This window comes from Balaenoptera acutorostrata, chromosome 9 (assembly GCF_949987535.1).
Source record: "Balaenoptera acutorostrata chromosome 9, mBalAcu1.1, whole genome shotgun sequence".
Lineage (NCBI taxonomy): Eukaryota > Metazoa > Chordata > Mammalia > Artiodactyla > Balaenopteridae > Balaenoptera > Balaenoptera acutorostrata.
In genome coordinates, this window is record NC_080072.1 from 26,099,832 (window position 1) to 26,121,575 (window position 21,744).

Here is a 21,744-nt window from a genome sequence, read left to right on the forward strand (position 1 = left end):
AAATTAACATTTATTGACTATCTAGCCAGGCACTTTACACAAATCTTCATCAGCATCCATAAACCACTTTAGGGAATGGTTGGTTTTTAGAGTAAACAAGCTCATAGAACTTAGATATAGTTAACTAGTCCACCATCTCACTTCTAGTAAATAACAGATGTGTGAAGTTCGAGTCTGACCGGACTCCCCACAGCTGCTTACACCATATTGCCTTTGGAAAGAAACGGAAAAGAAGAAATCTGATAAGTGATATATTCCTTAGCTCACAATCCATGACAGTCTCCCACCCCCATTTTAATACCATCTTGTCTAAGCTGAAGCGTGGCCATCAAGTGCCTCAATCAAGCCCAGCCGGGTCTCAACCCATCCCTTCACACTGGAAGTACTTAACCCACCGAGATTAAATCTTGGCCAAAAAAAAAAAAAAAATCCATTTAATATACGCTTTGCATTGCCCTAATAGGCTGAAAAATAACCGTGACAACCGAATTGAGAGCGGCTGACCGTTAGATTCAAACCCCATGCACCGTTTCCTTGGGAGGGCGTTAAAATCATGCCCTCGACGACCATTTCCCTAGTTTGGAAGAAGAGCCTCTAGTTGATTCCCAACTCTGCCCACTACAGAGCGGAAAAGGTTGCTGCTCTGTGCAAGGGACACGCCGGGCGAGGGAAGCTGAAGGGAGAGATGAGGAATTTCTAGGTCGGAAAACGAAGAGAAGCGATGGATTTGGGGGCCAAGGGCAGAGAGAGAACTTACTGTGAGATTTGGGGGCACGCTTCGAGGATACTGGATGTAAAATTTCGCATGAGGGGCTGGAGTGACCCAAGCAGATTCAGTAATAAAGGTTCATAGGGGTCCGGGCTGGGCAAGTTTAGGGACCGGAATGGGAGGAGAGAGACCGGGAGATCTAAGGGTGAGCGTGTGGGCACCTGGCAGAGCTCGCACAGCTTGGCTGAAGAGGTTCCCGAGACGCAGACGGACGCCACCGCGCGGGCCCTAGACCCGCAGGGCGGTGGGCGGAGCCTTCCAGGGAGCCGCCCATCGGCCTCCCCGTGGGCGGGGCTATCCTGTCGGTTACACAACAAACCTGTGCGATCAGCTAGGGAATGGAGAGGGCGGTGGCGGAGGGGGCGGGGCCGGGGCGGGGCCAGGCCTGCACTGGGCCAGGCAAGATGGCGGCCGTGGAGACAGAGTCGGCGCCCCTGACCCTAGAATCGCTGCCCACCGATCCCCTGCTCCTTATCTTATCCTTCCTGGACTACCGGGACCTAATCAAGTAATGGGACGATGCGCACGGCAGGGGTGGGGTCACGGGTGGGGGAGGAGGCGTAAGGCATGAGGGACGGAGGCCCGGCTCGCCGACAGGACCTGGACTCCCGTGACAGCCAGGAGGTGACGCCAGGGCCGCCCTGATCCTGCAGAGCCACCCGGGGGCAGGGGCGAGACCGGGGCGGAAAGGGCCCCGCCTTGAGGTTTTCCTCCCGTCCCGGGCCCAGGCCTGAGGAGTGACAACAGCTCTCTCTCCCAGGCCTTGGCGAGGCCCAGTTGGAAGGGGGGCCAACTGCTCCCCGCTGCCGCCGCGCGGACCCCAGCGCCCAGCACCTCCCGGCCCCCGTGGTCTTTTCCTGCTAAGGGCAGCCCTGGCCGCTTTGGAAAAGTCCCTGTCCGGGCCGAGCGCTCTTCTCTGCCTGGGCCGGGAGCCTGCAGAGTCAGGCGCCAAAGTGGGCAGGTGGGACGCCGGAGAGGAGCCAGGCGACCCCCTGACCCCTGGGTGCGACTTATGCGGCAATGTAATATCTGGCAGGGCTCACTTTCGGACTTCTGTGCTAGATAATTGTTTCGCTTTCAGCCTTCCTTCTCACGGTTGCATGTTGGATTTTGTGTTTTGGTACTGACTTCCGGTGGTGCGGTACAGGTGACCATCTTCCCTCCTGTATGCTTTGGGTTTCCCAAGTTACCGGCATCTGTTCCAAAAATAAACACCGGTTGCTGGTAGGGGTGGTTAAATGCCCAGTTCCTTCAGCGCTTGGGACCGTCTGGGATGGTGGAAGAAATGGCGCTGTTTACACCCTTGACAGCTGGTGGCATGGGTCTTTCTTGTGCCACCACATATATTTGCAAAGGAGGCAGAATCGCCCTCTTAAGGATAGGTAGGCGAGATTCATTTTGTTTTGTTTTGTTTTTTGGATTAACCATTGGATTTTAGTCGTTTGCTGATTGTACCCTGTGTTGTCAGGGATCCTTTTAGAAATACAGCCTTCTTGAAGTTACTGGTAGCTGTTGGTTGGTCTAGCTAAGTGGTGACAGAGGGATAATTCCAGTTTCTGGCTGCTATCTATATTAGTACCTGTAACACTTTTATTTTTCTAGAAAACAAATTTTTCTCTACTCAGGCTTGTAATAAAGTTTATCTTTTTCTTTCGAAAAGACTGTTACAGTTGCAAACTATTTTCATCTGAAATACTCTGTTGCTATAGCCTTTTAGAAATCTAACACATACACACACGCTTTTTGATCTGTGGGCCACATTGCTTCCAGAGTGATTTTTCTAAGACAGGTCTGGCTGTCACCCTCCTTAAAAACCTATAATGCCCCTTGTTATTTACAGATTATAACTTAAACTTCTGGGAGCATTTAAGGCCCTTATTATTTGGCATAGTCTACTCTGGCCAAATAGACCTCTGCCAGCACACTTGTGTTTTTTTGTTCTGTGGCTTAAACTCTTGACCCTGCCTGGAATGCCATACCCCCTTCTTCTCAACCTGGCAAGATGGAATTCCTTTAAGGACCCCCTCTCCTGAGTCCAATCTCTACCTTTCTCCTTTCTCTGCAGAAGGAGAGGTATTTACCATACCAGATAGATTATGCATTTCTTAAATGTGAAGACTGTCTTGTTTATCTTTGCAGTCACCATTTATTCAACAGATTTTCTTTTTTTGAGTGCCTGCTGTGTGCCAGCCTATTAAATGTTGGGGAAACAATAGTGAACAAGACAGACAAGGCCCCTCTCATAAGCTTACAGTCTAGCGGGCAAGATGGAAAACAAATAAGTGCGTAATTACAAGAGCTGCTGTGTGCTACGAAGGAAGTGAACCAGTTGGTCTGTTAAGGAATTGATTCAAATTGGAAGGAGCTGCCATATATGACGGATAACATAGAGCAGTCCTGGCAGAAGGAACGGTGTTTTCAGAAGCTGATTGGACAATAGCATAGCCTGTTGGAGGAGCTAGAAGACTGGTGTTGCAGGAATTAGGGAATGATTCACAGGCAGAGAGGCTTGAGAAGAGACTAGTGAGATCATGCAGGACCTTGTAAAACAAGGTGAGGAGATCAGATTTTATTTTAAATGCTTTTGGTAGAAATCAACATTTTAAACAGAAGTGATCCCTCCATAAATGTTTGTGGAAGTGAACTGAGTTGAATACTGTATTAGGGTTCTTGAGAGAAGCAGAACCAATAGAGAGAGAGAGAGAGAGAGAGAGAGAGTGTGTGTGTGTGTGTGTGTGTGTGTGTCTGTGTGTGTCTGTGTGTGTATGGTTTTTTATAAGGTATTTGCTCATGAATTATAGAGGCTGAGAAGTCCTACAGTCTGCCAAATGCAAGCTGGAGACCCAAGAAAGCTGGTGGTATAGTTTGAAGGGCTGAGAGCTGGAGAGCTGATGGTGTAGATCCCAATCTGGGTCTGAAGGCCTGAGAACCAGGAGTGCCGAGGGCAGGAGAAGATCAGTGTCTCAACTTAGCGGTCAGACAGAGAGCAAATTCAACCTTCCTCTGCCTTTTTGTTCTATTCAGGCCCTCGATGATTGGAAGGTGCCAACCCACATTGGAGAGGGCCATCTGGCTAACTTAGTCCACCAATTCAAATGCTAATCTTTTCTGGCAACATCTCACAGACACATCAAGAAATAATGTTTAGGGGCTTCCCTGGTGGCTCAGTGGTTAAGAATCCGCCTGCCAATGCAGGAGACACGGGTTCGATCCCTGGTCCGGGAAGATCCCACGTGCCGCAGAGCAACTAAGCCCATGTGCCACAGCTACTGAGCCTGCGCTCTGGAGCCCACGAGCCACAACTACTGAAGCCCGCGTGCCTAGAGCCCGTGCTCCGCAACAAGAGAAGCCACTGCAATGAGAAGCCTGCGCACCACAAAGAAGAGTAGCCCCCGCTCATTACAACTAGAGAAAGCCCGCACACAGCAACGAAGACCCAACGCAGCTAATAAATAAATAAATAATTAATTAATTTAAAAAAAAATAATGTTTAACCAGCTATCTGGGCATCCCTTAGCCCAGGAAAGTTGACACAAATGCCGTAGAATTTTATGCACAGAAAAGTTTCCAGTGTACTGCAACTTCTTTCCTGTAGTTTATAGCCCAAATTTGTCAGGTGTCCTGCCCATTGCTAAGCTCTGAAGGTTATGGTACATATTTGCTGAACTGGATTGGGTTGGATTGAATTAGTCCATTGGGATCATTATGTAATATAAACTGCATAGTTTGACTCTCGCTGTGTATCAGAATTACATGTGGCACTTTTTAAATATACACATGCCTGAGGTACAGATCTCACCCCATGCCAACTGAGTCAAAAGCTCTAAGACAGTAGTTTTCATCCTTGACTTGCATCAAAAATCACTTTTGGTGCATATTCCAGAGATTCTTTTATGTTAACTCTTGGGACAGTGATGGACTCTGAATTCACAAAACTGGAAGGATTCCTATGTTTGCAAATGTTAGTTTGGGCATCTCCTGAGCTTGGCAGAAAAGGATGAGGATTATGTTTGTATAAAATCTGAAAAATGAACAAAGGCTAATCTGTTTACCATCAGTTGTTTTTTAACATGCCCCACTTATGGCCTTGACAAATCCCATGTGATTTAAGATTCCCTTAATTGATTAGCTATTGCCCAAGTGAAATCTTTTTTTTTTTTTTTTTAATATTTATTTATTTATTTATTTTTGGCTGTGTTGGGTCTTCGTTTCTGTGCGAGGGCCTTCTCTAGTTGCGGCAAGCGGGGGCCACTCTTCATCGCGGTGCGCGGGCCTCTCTTATTGCGGAGCACAGGCTCCAGACGCGCAGGTTCAGTAGTTGTGGCTCACGGGCCCAGTTGCTCCGCGGCATGTGGGATCCTCCCAGGCCAGGGCTCGAACCCGTGTCCCCTGCATTGGCAGGCAGATTCTCAACCACTGCGCCACCAGGGAAGCCCCCAAGTGAAATCTTTTATACCTACTTTCTATAACTTGTGATTTTTCTTCTGAAAGGATAGAAATGCATTTTTTAAAATCTTAAGTTCATTCTTTTTGCAAATTAATTATGTAGGGTAGGATTTACAGGATTCAAGCACTATTGTGTTAGAAATCTCTGTATAAAAAGAAAATTATTTGTTTCTAACATTCCAAATTTTTGAGCAGCTGATACTAACTTGAATAACTATGGATATTGAATCAGAATTGAGAATCTGACACCTTTTATAGGTGGGCTTTCCAATAGTTGCTATAGTTAAAAAGTGTTTTTGGCTGTAATATTTCTTTCTGTTAAGAAACAGAACAAACAAAAGCCCTGTGTATTTAGTATCAAATGTCACAGATTTTAAAAAGAAAAAGCACTTTGTTTACACCTGAATAACATTTCTATATGTAGAAATGATTACTGCTCCAATAATAGATATAGGAAAACTCTTTGATTTGAAATTAACTCCAATGGTTTGTATGTTTTATAGACTTTCGTATGAAAATTACAATTGTAGACATTTTGTGGTTTGTGAACTCAAATAGTTAAGATTTCACTACTCACAAGGTAATTATACTAGCTAACATGTTAAACAGGTTTTAGAAAAGATTGTTTTGCAGTTATAAAGGTAGATAGTGGCAGAAAAGCAAAAGGAATAAAACAAAACTTAACATTGAATATTTTCATCTTACTTTTAAATTGTTTTCTTGTTTTCTTTTATACTAACCATGAATCTGGTTACTGCCAGTTGTTGCTATGTCAGTCGAAGACTTAGCCAGCTATCAAGTCACGATCCGCTGTGGAGAAGACATTGCAAAAAATACTGGCTGATATCTGAGTGAGTATTTGGGAAATGTATTCTTGAAATTTGGCCATTGGCTTTCATTAATGCCAGTCTATCCTGATTCTCCTCCCTAACCCTTGTCTCTTTAACTCCTTTGGTGGCCTTTCTTGTGCCTGCCAGTAAATGCAGGTGTTCTCCAAGCTGCTGCCCTTGGCTCACTACTCTTCTCTCTCTGTGAAGTCTCCTGCATGCACTGTTGCACTTTGTAGAGACTACTTGTATGCTTCTAACTCCCAAACCTGAGTGTCCACCCCTAACATTCCCACTGAGCTCCAGATTTCTTTGCACAGCTGTCTGCTGGATCTTTCCACTGGATGACCCACAGGGTTCACTGAATTCAGTAAATTTTAATAAATTTGATAGAATAAAAGGGTAGATGACAGAAGGTGGGAGTTGGGAAAGATGAAAGAGGGTAGGATTGCTAGTATCTTTTTCTTAGGTTGAGGGGAGTCAGGTAGTGACTGAAGTTGGTGAAGCAAGAAATAGAGGTTTAAATATATTATTTAAAGCTGCAAGCTACTCAACAGAACTAAAAATTAATAACAGAGCCTCCAAACATTGGGAGGAGGAAGAATGGGGAAGAGGGAATTTTAAGTATTGCTGTATCCTGATCTTTTACTTTGGGGTATCAGTAGATAGATATAAAATTGATAAACCAAGAACTAGAGGCATAAACATTTAGAATTATAGAGATAACTTCCAGAAATAACTAAAGATTCCTTTGAGAGGCTGGACTTAGAACAGGAGACTGCCTAGTTTTTCATCTTAAGTTCTTTAGTACTTTTTGGTTTTAATAATATATATGTATATTACTTAGATTAATAAAAAGATACTTGCCTTCCACCACTGCCCCCACCCCGAAAAACACACGCACATATATACAACACCCTGAATTGTTCTTTTCCTCGTCCCTAAACCTGAGCCTCCTGCATTCATATCTTCATAGCAGTACCATCCATCCCGCCCTCCAAGCCAGAAACAGGAATCATTCTAGATCTCTTTTCTCCTTCTGTCCCTACATTCATTCAATTACCAGGCTTTTCTGATTTTAGCCCCTGTATATTTCTTGAATCTTTCTTCTCATTTCATCTAGCCACCACAGTTTTAGCTCAGTTCATCATCTCATACCAAGACTGCTGCAAAACCCTTCCAGTCCGTCTCTGTGGCTCTAGTGTACACGCTTCCCAAACCACAACCACAATTCTGCTCTTTTAACTCTCCTGTTAAAACTCTTCAGTGGCTCTCCATTCCCTACAGGATAAGGTCAACCTCATTAGTATGTTACCTTAAGGCCCTTTCTGGCTGCCTTATCCTGTACCACTTCTGACTCTTAAATTTATACTTCCTTCTTTCTCCCTGATTAGATTATACATTTTTGAAGGCAAAAAATGTGCCTTACTTTCAATGTCCTCAGTGGCTAAGTAGACAGTAAATGTTTGTGGAATTGTACCAAATAGGAATGTTGAATAGTGTGATTCCTTTGATATGCTATATGATTCTCTAGCTAATCCAATGTAGATAAGCTAGATTAATGTTATTGTATCATTAGATTCTAAATATTCTCTAAAATAGAAAAATTAAATATATCTTTAAAAACTGTATAACTGGTATGTTTTTAGGAGTAAGTTGAAATTCGTATCCCATATACTATTCACATTATATCTTATCAAGGATTAGAAAACTTAGAAAAAAAAATAAGTAGAAAGTAAGAAAATAAGTGACTCATAATCCCACCATGCCAGCAGTAACTTGTCAAATTTTTTGATGTATGTGTCACTTTTTGTTATCTAGTCTTCATTTGTAGCTAAAATAAATGAAAATGAAGACAAAAGTAACCACAAATTCCCAAAAAAGTATGTTGGTATAAGTGTCTAAAATATATGCTAATTTCATTTCAAAAGATTTTTAATTTTATTTTTTAAATCTATTTAGGGAAGAGAAAACACAGAAGAACCAGTGTTGGAAATCCCTCTTCATTGATACTTACTCTGATGTAGGAAGATATATTGACCATTATGCTGCTATTAAAAAGGCCTGGGATGATCTCAAGAAATATTTGGAACCCAGATGTCCTCGTATGGTTTTATCTCTGAAAGGTATTGGGAATGCAGGGTCTCCCTTCCCCATTTTAGTTACATAGTATAAATAAGTTAAATAACTTTGGGTTTCTATCATCTGTGCTAATCTGTGCTAATCCAGCATTATCTGTAATTCACCATTCACATTTGGTCAAGCACATAGAAAGCCTAATTTGCTAAAAGGACCCTGGTTCTAGTGCTTGCCCTATTTTTGCCTACCTCAGCATCCCCATGATTATTAGAAGTGAAAGCTGAACTCTTTTTATCCTTACATTTGTTTTACATAAAGAAACTAGTAATGTTATTGCTTGAGGATAACTTGTAATTTCTTTTAAAAGACTTTTTTTTTTTAATTGAAAAATTGCCTGCTGTATCAACCCTCTTCCCTCTTTTTAGTACAAGTAAATGTTTATTTGACAATCTAATATTTGAAAGACCAAATATTACAGACCAGGTCTTTAAGCATGTAGGAGCAGCATAATAGAGTAGGGAAAACTTTCGTCCCTATTTTGACATTTACAGAATAACGAAAACTAAGATTTGAACTGAGGTCTATTTGACCCCAGAATCTATGCTCTCTCTACTATACTATTATTGTCCAATTTTGGCAAGAAATATTAACAAGCTATTTCCCATTACTTTGATTTTTAAATTTATACCCAAGAAATACATAAATGGATTGCAGATATATTGCTACTTATCTGCTTTAGCCTCCAAGTTTTTTTCAAGTTTCTCCACTAAATGGAATTTTATATGTGTTTTGGTTTTTCTAAGCTGAAATTGGGATCAGTTCTTCTCAAATGTATACCTTTTGAACTAAGGACTCCTTTGAAACGGCATTCCTTTTACATTTCATATTTCTGCTGTACGTTTCCATGCAAATATGAATTTCATACAAATCATGATTGCATGACCAGGTACTTAAAACTGAATTGCTAGGAGGTAGAAGAAAGAATGATTTGGCAGAGAGAGTACAGCTTTGAAAGAAAGTACCCTTGATTCATATTTTTAATAGCTTTTTTCCTTGGAAGAAAAGAAAAATATTATCCACTTGGTGTGTGGGGTTAAATAATTTCAAGAGGAAAATAATTCAGAAAATAGGTATTTGGTAATGATAAGTAAAATATGTAAGGGTTTGCAATAGCTGTTATTTATTAAACACAAAGCTAGGTACTAAGCTAAGTACTGTATATTATTCCATTTAAGTTGCCAAAATCCTATGAGGTAGGTAATTACTATTCTCATTTTATAGGTGAGCTACCTGAGGCATAAAAGGCTAAGTAAGTTGTTTGCCATCACAAAGGAGAGCAGAGCCAGGATTTGAATATAGGGCTGACTCCAGAGATGTGGTCTTACCAGCTGTTGAAGGGAGAGAAGACCTATCCTATTTTGTTTAGAATGTCTTAGGAGTCTTAAAGAGCTAGTCTAATATTAGAATATTTGGAATACGGGAATATAGACATGGTTCTCCTTTGAGGCACAGAGCTACCAGGAAAGGAAGAAACTAAGGATACATAGCAGCTTCTTCCTTTTTCCTTTTTCTTTATTTTTTTTATTTTTTAATTTTTTGAGGGGACACTCGATTGGTATTCTCAGGCTCCCTGCTCACTGTTTTGTACTTAATGGTTGAAGGTGAGGTTGTCAGAGAATTCCTTGTCAGCCCCTGTTTTACTCCCAGGCGCCAGTTCTCTGGGGTCTTTGCCGTGAATTGGAATAGGACAAAGGCTCTGATATCTAGAAAGCTGGGGATTCTATTAATGTAGACCTATAAGTTTTAGGACTGAATCAGGAAACTAGCTGCTCATCTCAGAGGCCATAGTCCCTGACTCAGTTTCAAGGGTATAGAGATCACAGATAGGAAGGAAACTTGGAAAGCAAATAGGCACTGGGTTTGGGAAAATTTTTATTAAGTATCTTGAAATTATACTATATTGATGTACATTCTACCAATCTATCTCATGGTATATATCACATATCTTTGAATTTCATATTAACCTTAAGTATTGGCTTAAAATTTTAGAGTCAGAAGGGACTTTTAGAGATCATTTAGACCAGGGATGAGCAAACTTTTTCTTTAAATGACCAGATAGTAAATATTTTAGGCTTTGAGGGACAGATTGCCTCTGTCACAACTATTTAACTCTGCTATTGTGGGAAAGCAGCCATAGACAATACAACAACAAATGGGTGTGGCCATGTTCCAAGAAAACTTTATTTATGGAGATAGGCCGCAGGCCAGAATTTGGCCTGCAGGCTGTAGTTTGTGGATCCCTGATTTATACCAGCCCTTTCATTTTACAGGTGAAGGAACAGGCTCAGAGAGTTTAGGTGACTTATTCAGGGTCCCATAGCTAGTGAGTAACAGAGATAGAACTCTAATCTAGGTTTCTTGGCTCCTAGTAATCTTTTCACTGCTTCCTCATACAGATAGGCTAGGGGCAAGGGAAGTACATAAACACTTATTGTATGCCAGGAAAGCACTTTATTAAGCACATGAAGCTTATTTAATCCTCACTGTAATTCTCTCCGGTAGGTGGTATTATCTTCTGTTTTGCAGATGAGGAAACTGGATTAAAGAGATGAAATAACTTGCCAGAGATCACAGTCAGTGTAGTCATTCCTTGGTATCCACCAGGGATTGGTTTCAAGACCTGCTGAGGATATTGAAATATGCAGATGCTCAAGTCCCATAGTTGACCCTTTGTATCCTTGAGTTCCACATCCGGATACAGAAAGCCAGCTGTAATTGGTAGAGCTGAGATTTGACCCTGGTCTGTCTGGCTCCCAAATTCTATTATAGTAGGATGCCCCTCTAAACGTATTTCCTTATATTTGTCTTTTGCCATGTTTGCTTCTTGTTATTTTACTTTTTTTTCTGCCTTGCTCTCTTTTCAAGAAATTCTTGGTTTCTTAATGTTACATGTTAAATGTCCAACATGTAGCACTAACTATATAAATATTAGTGTTTTTTTTCTCATTCACCTTCTGGTTCAGGCAGCTATTCAGCTTGTTTTCTTTTGTATTGAACTTTTTAAAAAATAAACTTTTCATTTTGTAGTAATTTTAGATTACAAGGCAGTTGCAAAGATAGTACAGAGAATTTCTGTACACCCCTCACCCAGTTTCAGTTTCCCCTAACGTACCAACCCATGGGACATTTGTCAAACTAAAGTCTTCACTGGCACATTACTACTAACTAAATTCTAGACTTTATTCAGAATTCACCAGATTTTCCATCAGTGGAATCCTTTTTCAATTCCTGCATCCAATCCAGAATACTACATTGCATTTAGCTGTCATGTCTCCTTAGTGTCCTCTGGTCTGTGGACACTTCCCAGTCTTTCTTTGTCTTTCACACCGTTGACAGTTTGAAGGAGTACTGGTCAGGTATTTTGCAGAATGTCCCTCAAACTGACTTTGTCTAAAGTATTACTCATGATTAGACTGGAGTAATGTGTTTTCAGGTTACCAGCGAGGTGAGGTGTCTCTCTCATCACATAGCTGGGGGTGTGTGATATCCACAGCCTATCACTAGTGATGTTAACCAACCTATAGAAATGTGCACAGATCATAAGTGTACAACTCAGTGAATTGTCACAAGGTGAACGTGCCCATTGTAACACCCATCAGGTCAAGAAGTAGAATAATTATGTGTACCTAGAACCCTCCGTCTTTCTCAGGGGTAACCACTATCCTGATTGCTAATGCCACTGAGTAGTTTTCTCTCTTTTTGAACTTTATATAATTGGCATGATTAAGTATGTTTTTTGCGTGAATTATTTCTGTTTCATTTTGTGAGATTCAGCAGTGTTGTGTGTAACAATATTTTGTTCATTTTTGTTACAGTATAAATACTACATTATATGATTAGACCACAATTTATACATTCATTCTACTGTTGTTGGATATTTGGGTTGTTTCTAGTCTTTGACTATTACAAATAATGCTGTAAATCATTTTTGATGTACATATGAACATATTTCTATCAGGTAAATATATAGGATTGCGTTTGCTGGGTTGTATAGTGTGCTTGTATTAAACTTCAGAAGATACTGTTAATTTTCCAAAGTGGTTTTACCACTTTACATTCCTACTAGGACTTTAATGTTGTCATTCTTTTTATTTTAGCCCTTCTAGTGGGTGTGTAGTGGTGATTTTAATTTGCATTTCTTTAAGTATGTAGAATGATAGTTTTATCTCTAGCTTTCCAATCCCTATATGTCATTTCTTTATTTTTCTTGCTTTATTGGACTGGCTAGAACCTTCAGTGCAGTGTTGGATAGAAATGATAATAGTGAGTATCCTTATCTTTCTGACTGCAGAGGGAAAGCTTTCAACATTTCTCCTTTAAAGATGATGTTTGCTGTAGATTTTTAGTAGACACTCTTCAGCATGTTGAAGAAAGTCCCTTCTGATCCTAGTTTGGGAAAAGGGTTTTTTGTTTCTGTGTTTTAAACAGATAATTGAGTTTTATCAAATGCCTTTCCAGCCTTGTCATTATCATATGATTTTTCTACTTCCTTCTGTTAATGCTCTGAATTACATTGATTGATTTTCTGAATGTTAAACCAATTTTGCATTCTTGGAATAAACTTACTTTGCTTGGAATGTATTATCTTTTTTATGTATTGTTGGATTTGATTTGCTAGTATTTGGGGGTTTTACATCTATGCTCATGAGAGAGTTTGGCCTGTAATTTTCCTTTCTTGCAATGTTCTTGTCAGGTTTTGGTATCAAGATGATGCTGGCCTTGTAAACGAGTCGGGAAGTGTTGCCTCTTTTTCTGTTCCCTGGAAGAGTTTATGTAAGCTTGGTCTTATTTCTTGTTTAAATGATTAGTAGAATATACCAGTGAAGGCATTCAATCCTGGAGTTTTCATTGTGGGAAGGTTTTAAATTAAGGATTCAATTTCTTTATCAGATTTAGGACTACTCAGATTTTCTACTTAGTCTCATGTCAATTTTGATAAGTTGTGTTTTTCTGGGAAATTGTCTACTTCATCTACATTTTCTAATTTATTGTCATAAAGTTTTTCATAATTATCCTCTTTGTAATGCTTGTTGGCTCTCTAGTGATTTCACCTTTCCATTTCTTATATTATTTGTGCTTTCTCTCTGTTATTCTGGATCAGTTTTGCTAGGTAGGGGCTAATCAGTTTTATTAGTCTTTTCAGAGAACTGGCTTTTACCTTTGTCAATCCTCTCTATGTTAATATCTTATTTCTTATTTCATTAATTTCTCTGATTACTTCTCTTTGAGTTTACTGTCACTTTTCTCCTGACTTGAGATTATTACTTAGATCATAGATTTTTCAGCCTTCCTTGTTTTCTTCAAACGCATTTAGGGGTATAAATTTCCCTTTAAACATAGCTTTAACTTCATCCCACAAGTTTTACTATGCTGTATTCTCATTAACATGCAGTTCAAAATATTTTGTGATTTCTTCTTTGACCCATGGATTATACAGAAATGTATTGCTTGATTTCTAAATATTGGGGGCTTTTTTAGTAATCTTTTTAATGTAATTTATATTTTAATTCCACTATGATCAGAGAATATACTCTATATGAGTTCAGTCATTTGAAATTTATTGTGATTTGTTCTGTGGTCCAGCATATAATTTATCTTGGCAAATGTTCCATGTATACTTAAAAAGAATGTATATTCTGCCATTCTTGCCATTTAGTACTATGTATATGATTAGGCAAAAACTGTTGATCTTGTTCAAATCTTCTGTACTCTTAATGAGGTTTTTGGGCTCCTTGTTCTGTTAGTTACTGAGAGAGGTATGTTAAAATTTCTCACTGTGGTAGGCAGAGTTCTGAGATAGGTCCCAAGATTCTCACCCACTGTGGTACGTGCCTGGTATAATGATAGCTTCCCCTTGAGTGTGAGTTGTACAATGGATATAATTGATTTCTGTCTTGTGATTAGGTCATATTAGATGACAAAAGGGTTTTACAGATGTAATGAAGGTCCCAAATTAGTTGCATTTGAAATAATCATTAATCAAAAAGGAAATTATCCTGAGCAGGCCTGACCCAATCAGGTGAGCCCTTAACAGGAACTGGGCCCTTCCAGAAGTCAGAGAGATTCAAAGCCTGGGTGTGTCTCCTACAGGTCATGAATAAGCAAACTGGCATGTTGTGGAGAGGGTCAGGTGATAAGGAATGGCAGGTGGCTTCTAAGAGTAGACAGCCTCAATCCTGCAACTGCAAAGAACTGAGTTCTGCCAACAACCAGTGAGTTTGGAAGAGAACCCCAAGCAAAAGATGCATAAGGTGCACTAGCAGCCCCAGTTAACACCATGATTTCAGCCTTGTGGGACCTGAGCAGAAGATCCAATTCAGTCATGCCCAGAATTCTGACCTACAGACACTGTGAAATAATAAATGAGTGTTATTTTAAGCAGCTAATATTGTGGCAGTAGAAAACTAATACACCCATTATGATTACAGATATATATTTTTTCCATTTTAATTCTGTCCTTTAAAAAAACATATTTTGAAGCTGTGTTATTAGATGCACAAAATTAAACTTATAATACCTGTGTAGTGAATTTAACCTTTTTGCCATTACAAAAAGTCCTCCACTACCTCGAATAATGCTATTTGCCTTAAAGTCTATTTTGTATGATTTTAGTAGAGCTATTTTAGCTTTCTTTTCTGTATCTACATCTTTACGATGTGCCTCTTGTATATGATTGTGTTTTGTTTTTCATCTGGTCTGTTAGTCTGTCTTTTAATTAGATTATTTAGTTTGTTTATATTTAATGTAATTACTAATACATTTGACTGTAAATATACCATGTTTCTATTTTATATTGGTGCCACCTGAGCAGGTATTCCTTTTTTGCGTTCTTCTTAATTATCTTTTATTCCATACTCCCTTTCCTTTCTTATTTATCTAACTTTTTCTTTAGTGATTAGCCTAGAGATTAAAACATGTATCTCTGACTTAAAGTCTATTGTAAATTAGTATTTTTACCACTTCCTGAACAATGAAAGAACCTTAGAATACTTTAATTTCAATTACCTCCCTCCTGTCTTTTGTATTATAGTTTTGTGATTTTAGTTTTCAACATATTTTATATCCTTGAAAACATTATTATTATTTTACATGTTCAGTATTATTTTAGATTTACCTGCATATTTACCTTTTCTGGTTGCACTTTATTTCTTCCTGAATCTTCATGCTTCCATCTGGGATAATTTTTCTTCTGCCTGAAGAATTCCTTTTTGTTTTGTTTTGTTTTGTTTTGTTTTTAACGAGGGAATGCTATTGCTGAATATTTTCAGATTTTTTTTTGTTGTTGAAAAATATATTTATTTCATCTTCACATTTGAAGTATATATTCACTGGATATAGAATTCTAGTCAGCACTTGAAGATACCATTCTTCCAGCTTCTATTGTTCTGTTAAGAAGCTGTCTTATTGTTGTTCTTCTGAAGATGACTGTGGCTTTTCCCCTTCTCTGGCTGCTTTTAAGATTTCTCTTTGTCTTTGATTTTCAGCAGTTTTCCAGTAATGTGTCTAGATAATGATTTTCTTTGTAATTATTCTCCATGGGGTTTATAGTGCTTCTTAAATCTATGGTTTGATGTTTTCATCAATTTTGGAAAATTCTCTCAACCCTGTGGTACTGCTGAAAGCTTTGCTCAGCTTCTTGGCCTCTCAGCCTCATGTTTGCTTTCAGAAGTGGCAATTGCCTCAAAGACAAGGTGGCTCCAAAGCCCTGGCTAAACTCTCAGTTTCCCTGTTCTTCTGGACCAACCTCCCCCCACCCCAAGCCTGCCAGTCCTCACTGTCTTTGAGGTTTTCCAAAAGCCTTGAAACCAATTTTCTGTTGTTCAGTTTTTTCTAGTTCTCAGCAAAACGTTTGGTCCAACAACCTGGTGGGCCATTGCTGGGAGTGAATATCTTCTCTTAGTATTTGTAATTACTGCTTTTTAAAGCTAGAATATATGGCAAGCTTATAAACATGAAAATCAAATTCAAGGTAATGGCCTCCTCACAGCATGAACCTACACCTATGTCCTATATTTCCCATTAAGAGACTAGGTTAAGACTCTTGAACAACATCCATTTAGAGAACTTCTGGAGAGTTCTTTAAATAGAGAAATTTGAGTATATTAGATTAAGAAAAATAAGATATGCTCTAAAGTTTTGTATTGTACTGTGAAAAAACTATTGTGGATTAGTTTCACTGGTGCCTGCCATTCCATATTTTGCTTAGTGCCAGTGTTTTCCCCATGGAGAGGAAACTGAGAAATTTGCTTCCTCAGTGCTTCAAACATCAGAGCTAATCTAAAGTGATATAATGTTTCTCTGAATTTTCAATTCATTTCCCTGTATTTCAGCAAGTACATTTTGGACAGAATTCATTTGCTCTAAGATTGTATCACTGGCTAGCAGATAGATTGCATTTCTTCTTAGATTTAAGGCTTATGGTTTCTTGATAATTTGCTTTTTTGTGCATCTGCAGAGGGTGCTCGAGAGGAAGACCTAGATGCTGTGGAAGCTCAGATTGGCTGCAAGCTTCCTGATGATTATCGATGTTCATATCGTATCCACAATGGGCAGAAGTTAGTGGTTCCTGGGTGAGATGTTCACTGTTTGAGTTATTTTTAATGATACAAGTTATTTTCTAGAATGTAAACAAATTGTATTTGTAGTTACTCTTAACAGATTAAAAAGTATAAGAATTTCCTCTTGTTCCTTATAACAATCCATAAGACAAAATCTATAGCCTGACTTTGATTTTACCAAAATAGATAATGTCTCAAAAACATGGTTTCTATCAACACATCTTTACAGTTAAGATGGTTGGGGTGGGCCTACAGGACAGGAGAGGAGATGTGTGTGTGGGTATAATTTAACTAAAATTTAACTAAACCTGTTCGGAATCCTTGAAGTGTTTATCCTGTTACAGGCCAAGTAAAGTACTTTAGAGAGCTTGATATAAGTTCTATGAATCATACATGTTAAAAGTAATTTGTTCAGAGCTACATACACTTAACTAAAGAAAATATTAGTTTTATCCTATTCAAGCATAGTCTATAATTGAATGGCCTATTTTAAACTTACTTCTAAACGATAGGAAGTATTCACTGTGGAACCTTTTGGTAAAAGCAGACCATGCAGTAGCTCTCAAATTTACTCACAGTTTTTAAAGCTATATGCTTCGAATGGTTCTACTCTCTTTGTTCCCTCATGAAATTAAGGTATTTCAGAGACATTGCACTTGTGACATACTGATAGGAATTTAGGTAGAACTTTGCGTTGTTCGTATTAGAACTTGGTATCTCTTTCTGTGTGAAGAACCATATGAGGCTCTGTTACCATTTCAGATCAGAGTTGAGTGAGTACAGGGAATCTAGGAGGTGATCATACTGAGGTTACAAGGTGGTATTCAGAAGTCAAATATTGGGCAGTTAGGACTAGATAAGCCTAAATCACTGGGTTTTTTTTCTATTCTGTTTTCCTGTCAAACTGAAACTTGACAAAATGGAAAAATTGTCATATTTCAAGAACCAACAGGAGAGAACTATACTAAGAGTTGCTCAGAATTGACATGACAAACAGATCATGATTTCAACACAGGGATTTTTATCTACCCACAGCCCAAACAGTGAGACTTAGGATGAGACTCTCATCAAGGACCGACACCTGTGTTGTTCTCATACGTATGAGTTTAGACCCCATACATCCCAAGTTTATGAAAATTTGGACAAGGATTAAGCTGATTTCCATTTATACTGCCTGGTAGGATAGTGTAAGCTAAAGGTTGTATCAAGATAAAGGTATCAGAGAGAACATTAAACATTAAATTAGTCATACATACATATATAGCAAAACACTGGCAAATTATGGCAAGATAGATTTTTGAAAGCAATAAAACTATTTTTCTTTTTAAAAGGTTGGCATTTAGACAGTTTAGACATTTAGGCTTTTAATTTAAATCAGAATCTTGCCACTCAAGAGTTTGAATTTAATATATGCAGAAATTGTAGTGCTTGGGGTATTCCTGGTTTAGAATTGACATGTTAATCGTTCTTATAAAGTTGTCAGTGTGAAATTATTATTCATCAAAAAGATTGCAGTTGACTGAATTTTTGAGTCTATATTCTCAGGTTGTTGGGAAGCATGGCGCTGTCTAATCACTATCGTTCTGAGGATTTGCTAGACGTCGACACGGCTGCTGGAGGCTTCCAGCAGAGACAGGGACTGAAATACTGTCTGCCTTTAACTTTTTGCATACATACTGGTTTGAGTCAGTACATAGCAGTGGAAGCTGCGGAGGGCCGAAACAAAAATGAAGTCTTCTACCAATGTCCAGTAAGTAGGAAGCGTGTTTAAATGTGGCTTTAAGATGTGTTCTGATGGGTGAATAAAATGTGCATTAGGAATTTTCAGGGTTGTAGAATGGGTATAGAGCATTATGCAATTTGATTATAGACGGATCTAACTAGAGGGCTAATAGTCTGATATAATGGCATGGAATGCTAAAAGAAAATTTCACCAATGGACAAACAATGCAAGCTATTGTGCGTACGGAGGGAAGCTGTGATTTGTATTAGGACATTTTAAGTTTAAGAAAAACTAATGAGAAAAAAAAAAACTAATGAGAGACGCAAGAGGGAGGGGATATGGGGATATATGTATACGTATAGCTGATTCCCTTTGTTATACAGCAGAAACACACCATTGTAAAGCAATTATACTCCAATAAAGCTGTTATAAAAACAAAAAAGTGAATGAGCTTTTTGTTGAAGTGATTAATTGTAATATAAATTTCTAACTTTAGCTTTTGGACATCATCCATCATCATTCGTTTTGGATTCAAGTTCTGAGTGCAATAGAAACTTTCTAAACTCTTTCTTCAGTAGGTATTTGAGTTGTTGAAAAATGTAGATCTTTTTTAAGAGGTTTTTGTTATGATTTTAATGTAAGCACAGAAAATATAGCATTTGGTTTCATTCTTATTTCTTCAATTCTCAGTCATTCCTCAGTTGCAGACCTTCTGCTTTCATTTTTGCCTAGATGTGAACTTAAATAGAAAATATTTTTCAGGGACTTCCCTGGTGGCACAGTGGTTAAGAATCCGCCTGCCAATGCAGGAGACACGGGTTTGAGCCCTGGTCCGGGAAGATCCCACATGCCGCGGAGCAGCTAAGCCCATGCGCCACAACTACTGAGCCCACGCTCTAGAGCCCGTGAGCCACAACTGCTGAGCCCACGTGCCACAACTACTGAAGCCTGCGCGCCTAGAGCCTGTGCTCCACAACAAGAGAAGCCACCACAATGAGAAGCCTGTGCACCGCAACAAAGAGTAGCCCCTGCTCGCCACAAGTAGAGAAAGCCCGTGTGCGGCAACAAAGACCCAATGCGACCAAAAATAAATAAATAAATAAATTTATTAAAAAAAAAAAATTTCATAGTTATCTGAGACATGTGACTCCATATAACATTTAAATTATTTAAAGAGCTTGCATAGCTTTTAATTTTTTTCTAAGCATTTTCACATCTTTTATCTCATTTTTGACTTGATAGCTCTGTAAGGTTGTAGGATGATGACTTGGTCTCTCCATTTACTGAGAGAAGAGACTAATCTAGAACTGTTCAGGTCCCTTGACTGAATTCAAAACCCTGTCTTCTGGGTTCATAGGCCATGTGTCTTATCACGGTTTTAATGTCCTAATTGTTTTCTTGAAGGATAATTTATTAGTTCATTGTAACTAATAGGAAGAGCCTAAATATAGAAATCATAAGAGCAGAAACTGAGAAGTGAGGAATGTCTGAGTATTGGTTAGAGCACTTAAGTTATTTTTATCTGTTTTGTCTTGTCCCCAGGGAAGGATACAGATAGTGAACAATGGGGAATTAAGTACAATGTATTTTCCTTGATTGCAATATTCTTTTTCTCACCTAGGACCAAATGGCTCGGAATCCAGCTGCTATTGACATGTTTATCATAGGTAAGAGAAAAGTCTCTTCTTTCTGGTCAAAAAAAATTAAGTTGGTAAAAACGTTACTGTTACTTGATCAACTGGCAATTTTATATTTGTATTTCTTAAAGCTTGCTCGTTCATAAAGTACTATAACTAGGTTCTCGTTAGAATAGCCCTTGTACTTTATTTGACTTGGGTTTCCATTTGGAAGAAAGCCATGCCATATACAACCTTGTGCTCTTAGGATTTTGCTGTAGGACAGTGAAATGTATAGAACTGCTAGGAATGTGTATATAGTTCCCTTACACACACATGCATTTTCCATCGATCATATTAATACATAATTAGAGATATAGATACATAAAATAACTATACTTTTTCTCTTCTGGTGCCAGTGCTATAGTAAAATACTGATAAGTCACACCAGAGACCTCAGACCAGCAGTCTTCAGAGACCAGTATAAACTGGGCCTTATAAACTGCTTGGCACACCTGGTTTTTCTTGGCCTTAAAAGCGTATTTCTCATAGGATTTTGAGAACAATTCAGTTTGTATTCAAGAGCAGCTCACCCCTTTGCTGTTCATCCATTCTTGTTTTGCTTAGATTTTGCTCACGTAGAAGAAAAAGAGAAGCTTCCTGACTATCCATTCTGCTTTTTAAGGCATTTCTGGAACATATTAAACATCATTATATAGTAAAAGGATCTTGCAGGCCAAGGCATCTGTATTTAATTGTATCTCCTAATTGGAACCTTGAACAGAGTATAAGTCTCTGTGTATTCAAACTACGGCATATTCTAGGTTTGTGAAATACTTCACAGTATCAAGAAGTTCTCACCCCTACGCAGTCAGTTATAAAACACTTTTAAGCTTGGTTCCTAGCGTTCAGCTCACCCTGATTCCTGTGGTCTATGGTGTCTAAGTTAAGCACGCTCTGGGGGTTACGGCCTTGCTCGCTGCCCTCTTTGGCGTCTCTGGGTGGCACGTACTCTGAGAACATGATCGTCCTGGCTCTAGTCCAGTGGAGCTGCTCGGTTTATAAACTAAAGGCTGCCTGAGCTCTAAGGTAAGCTGCCGGCTAGGCGCTGTGAGTTTCTTAGTCTTAGTTTGGTGCTGGTCTGACATGGTGTGGAAGACCCCACCACTACAGCAGAGTACTAAGGTCTGAGAATACTCTTCTGGGAGTTGGGGTTTCTCCTAGAATGAGAGGGTAAAGCAAAAGATTTGAGATGCACTGGAAGAAATGAGGTGGGAAGTTAGTGCTGGGAGGAAAGATGAGAAAGCATCTGATCTGCCTTTACACTGCCTTGATAAAACCCCAATACTCTCAAAGGAACTGTAAGATATGGGCTTACTTTAAAAGGTAAACTACTATAGAACATATAAATTACATCTTAATTCAGGTAAGTTTGACTTTCTTGGAATTTTTGGTAAAACATAAGATGGAATCTCCTGATATTCAGTGCATTATTAATACATATTTAAGAAAACTGGAATCTATGTGCAGATAAGTTTAGTGGTGAAGGCTGCATGGAAAATTTTATCCTTATTTTAAAGAACACACTTTGGTATGTGTTGTAATAAATTAAGGCACATTAAAATACACCATGCCAATTTCTTTTTTAATGTAAATCATAAGAAAT

The 21,744-nt window shown here is 38.9% G+C and overlaps 1 protein-coding gene across 1 annotated transcript in view; it reads left to right on the forward strand.

The window, feature by feature from the left end:
• Positions 1–1,147: 1,147 nt before the first annotated feature.
• FBXO3 (F-box protein 3) overlaps positions 1,148–21,744 on the forward strand; it is a 32,429-nt gene continuing 11,832 nt past the window's right edge. The window contains exons 1-6 of the mRNA XM_007181046.2: positions 1,148–1,277; positions 5,977–6,066; positions 8,005–8,168; positions 16,637–16,751; positions 18,285–18,489; positions 20,084–20,129. Coding sequence (XP_007181108.1) covers positions 1,174–1,277; positions 5,977–6,066; positions 8,005–8,168; positions 16,637–16,751; positions 18,285–18,489; positions 20,084–20,129 — 724 coding nt within the window. The 5' untranslated portion in view covers positions 1,148–1,173. The remainder of the gene's footprint in view (positions 1,278–5,976; positions 6,067–8,004; positions 8,169–16,636; positions 16,752–18,284; positions 18,490–20,083; positions 20,130–21,744) is intronic.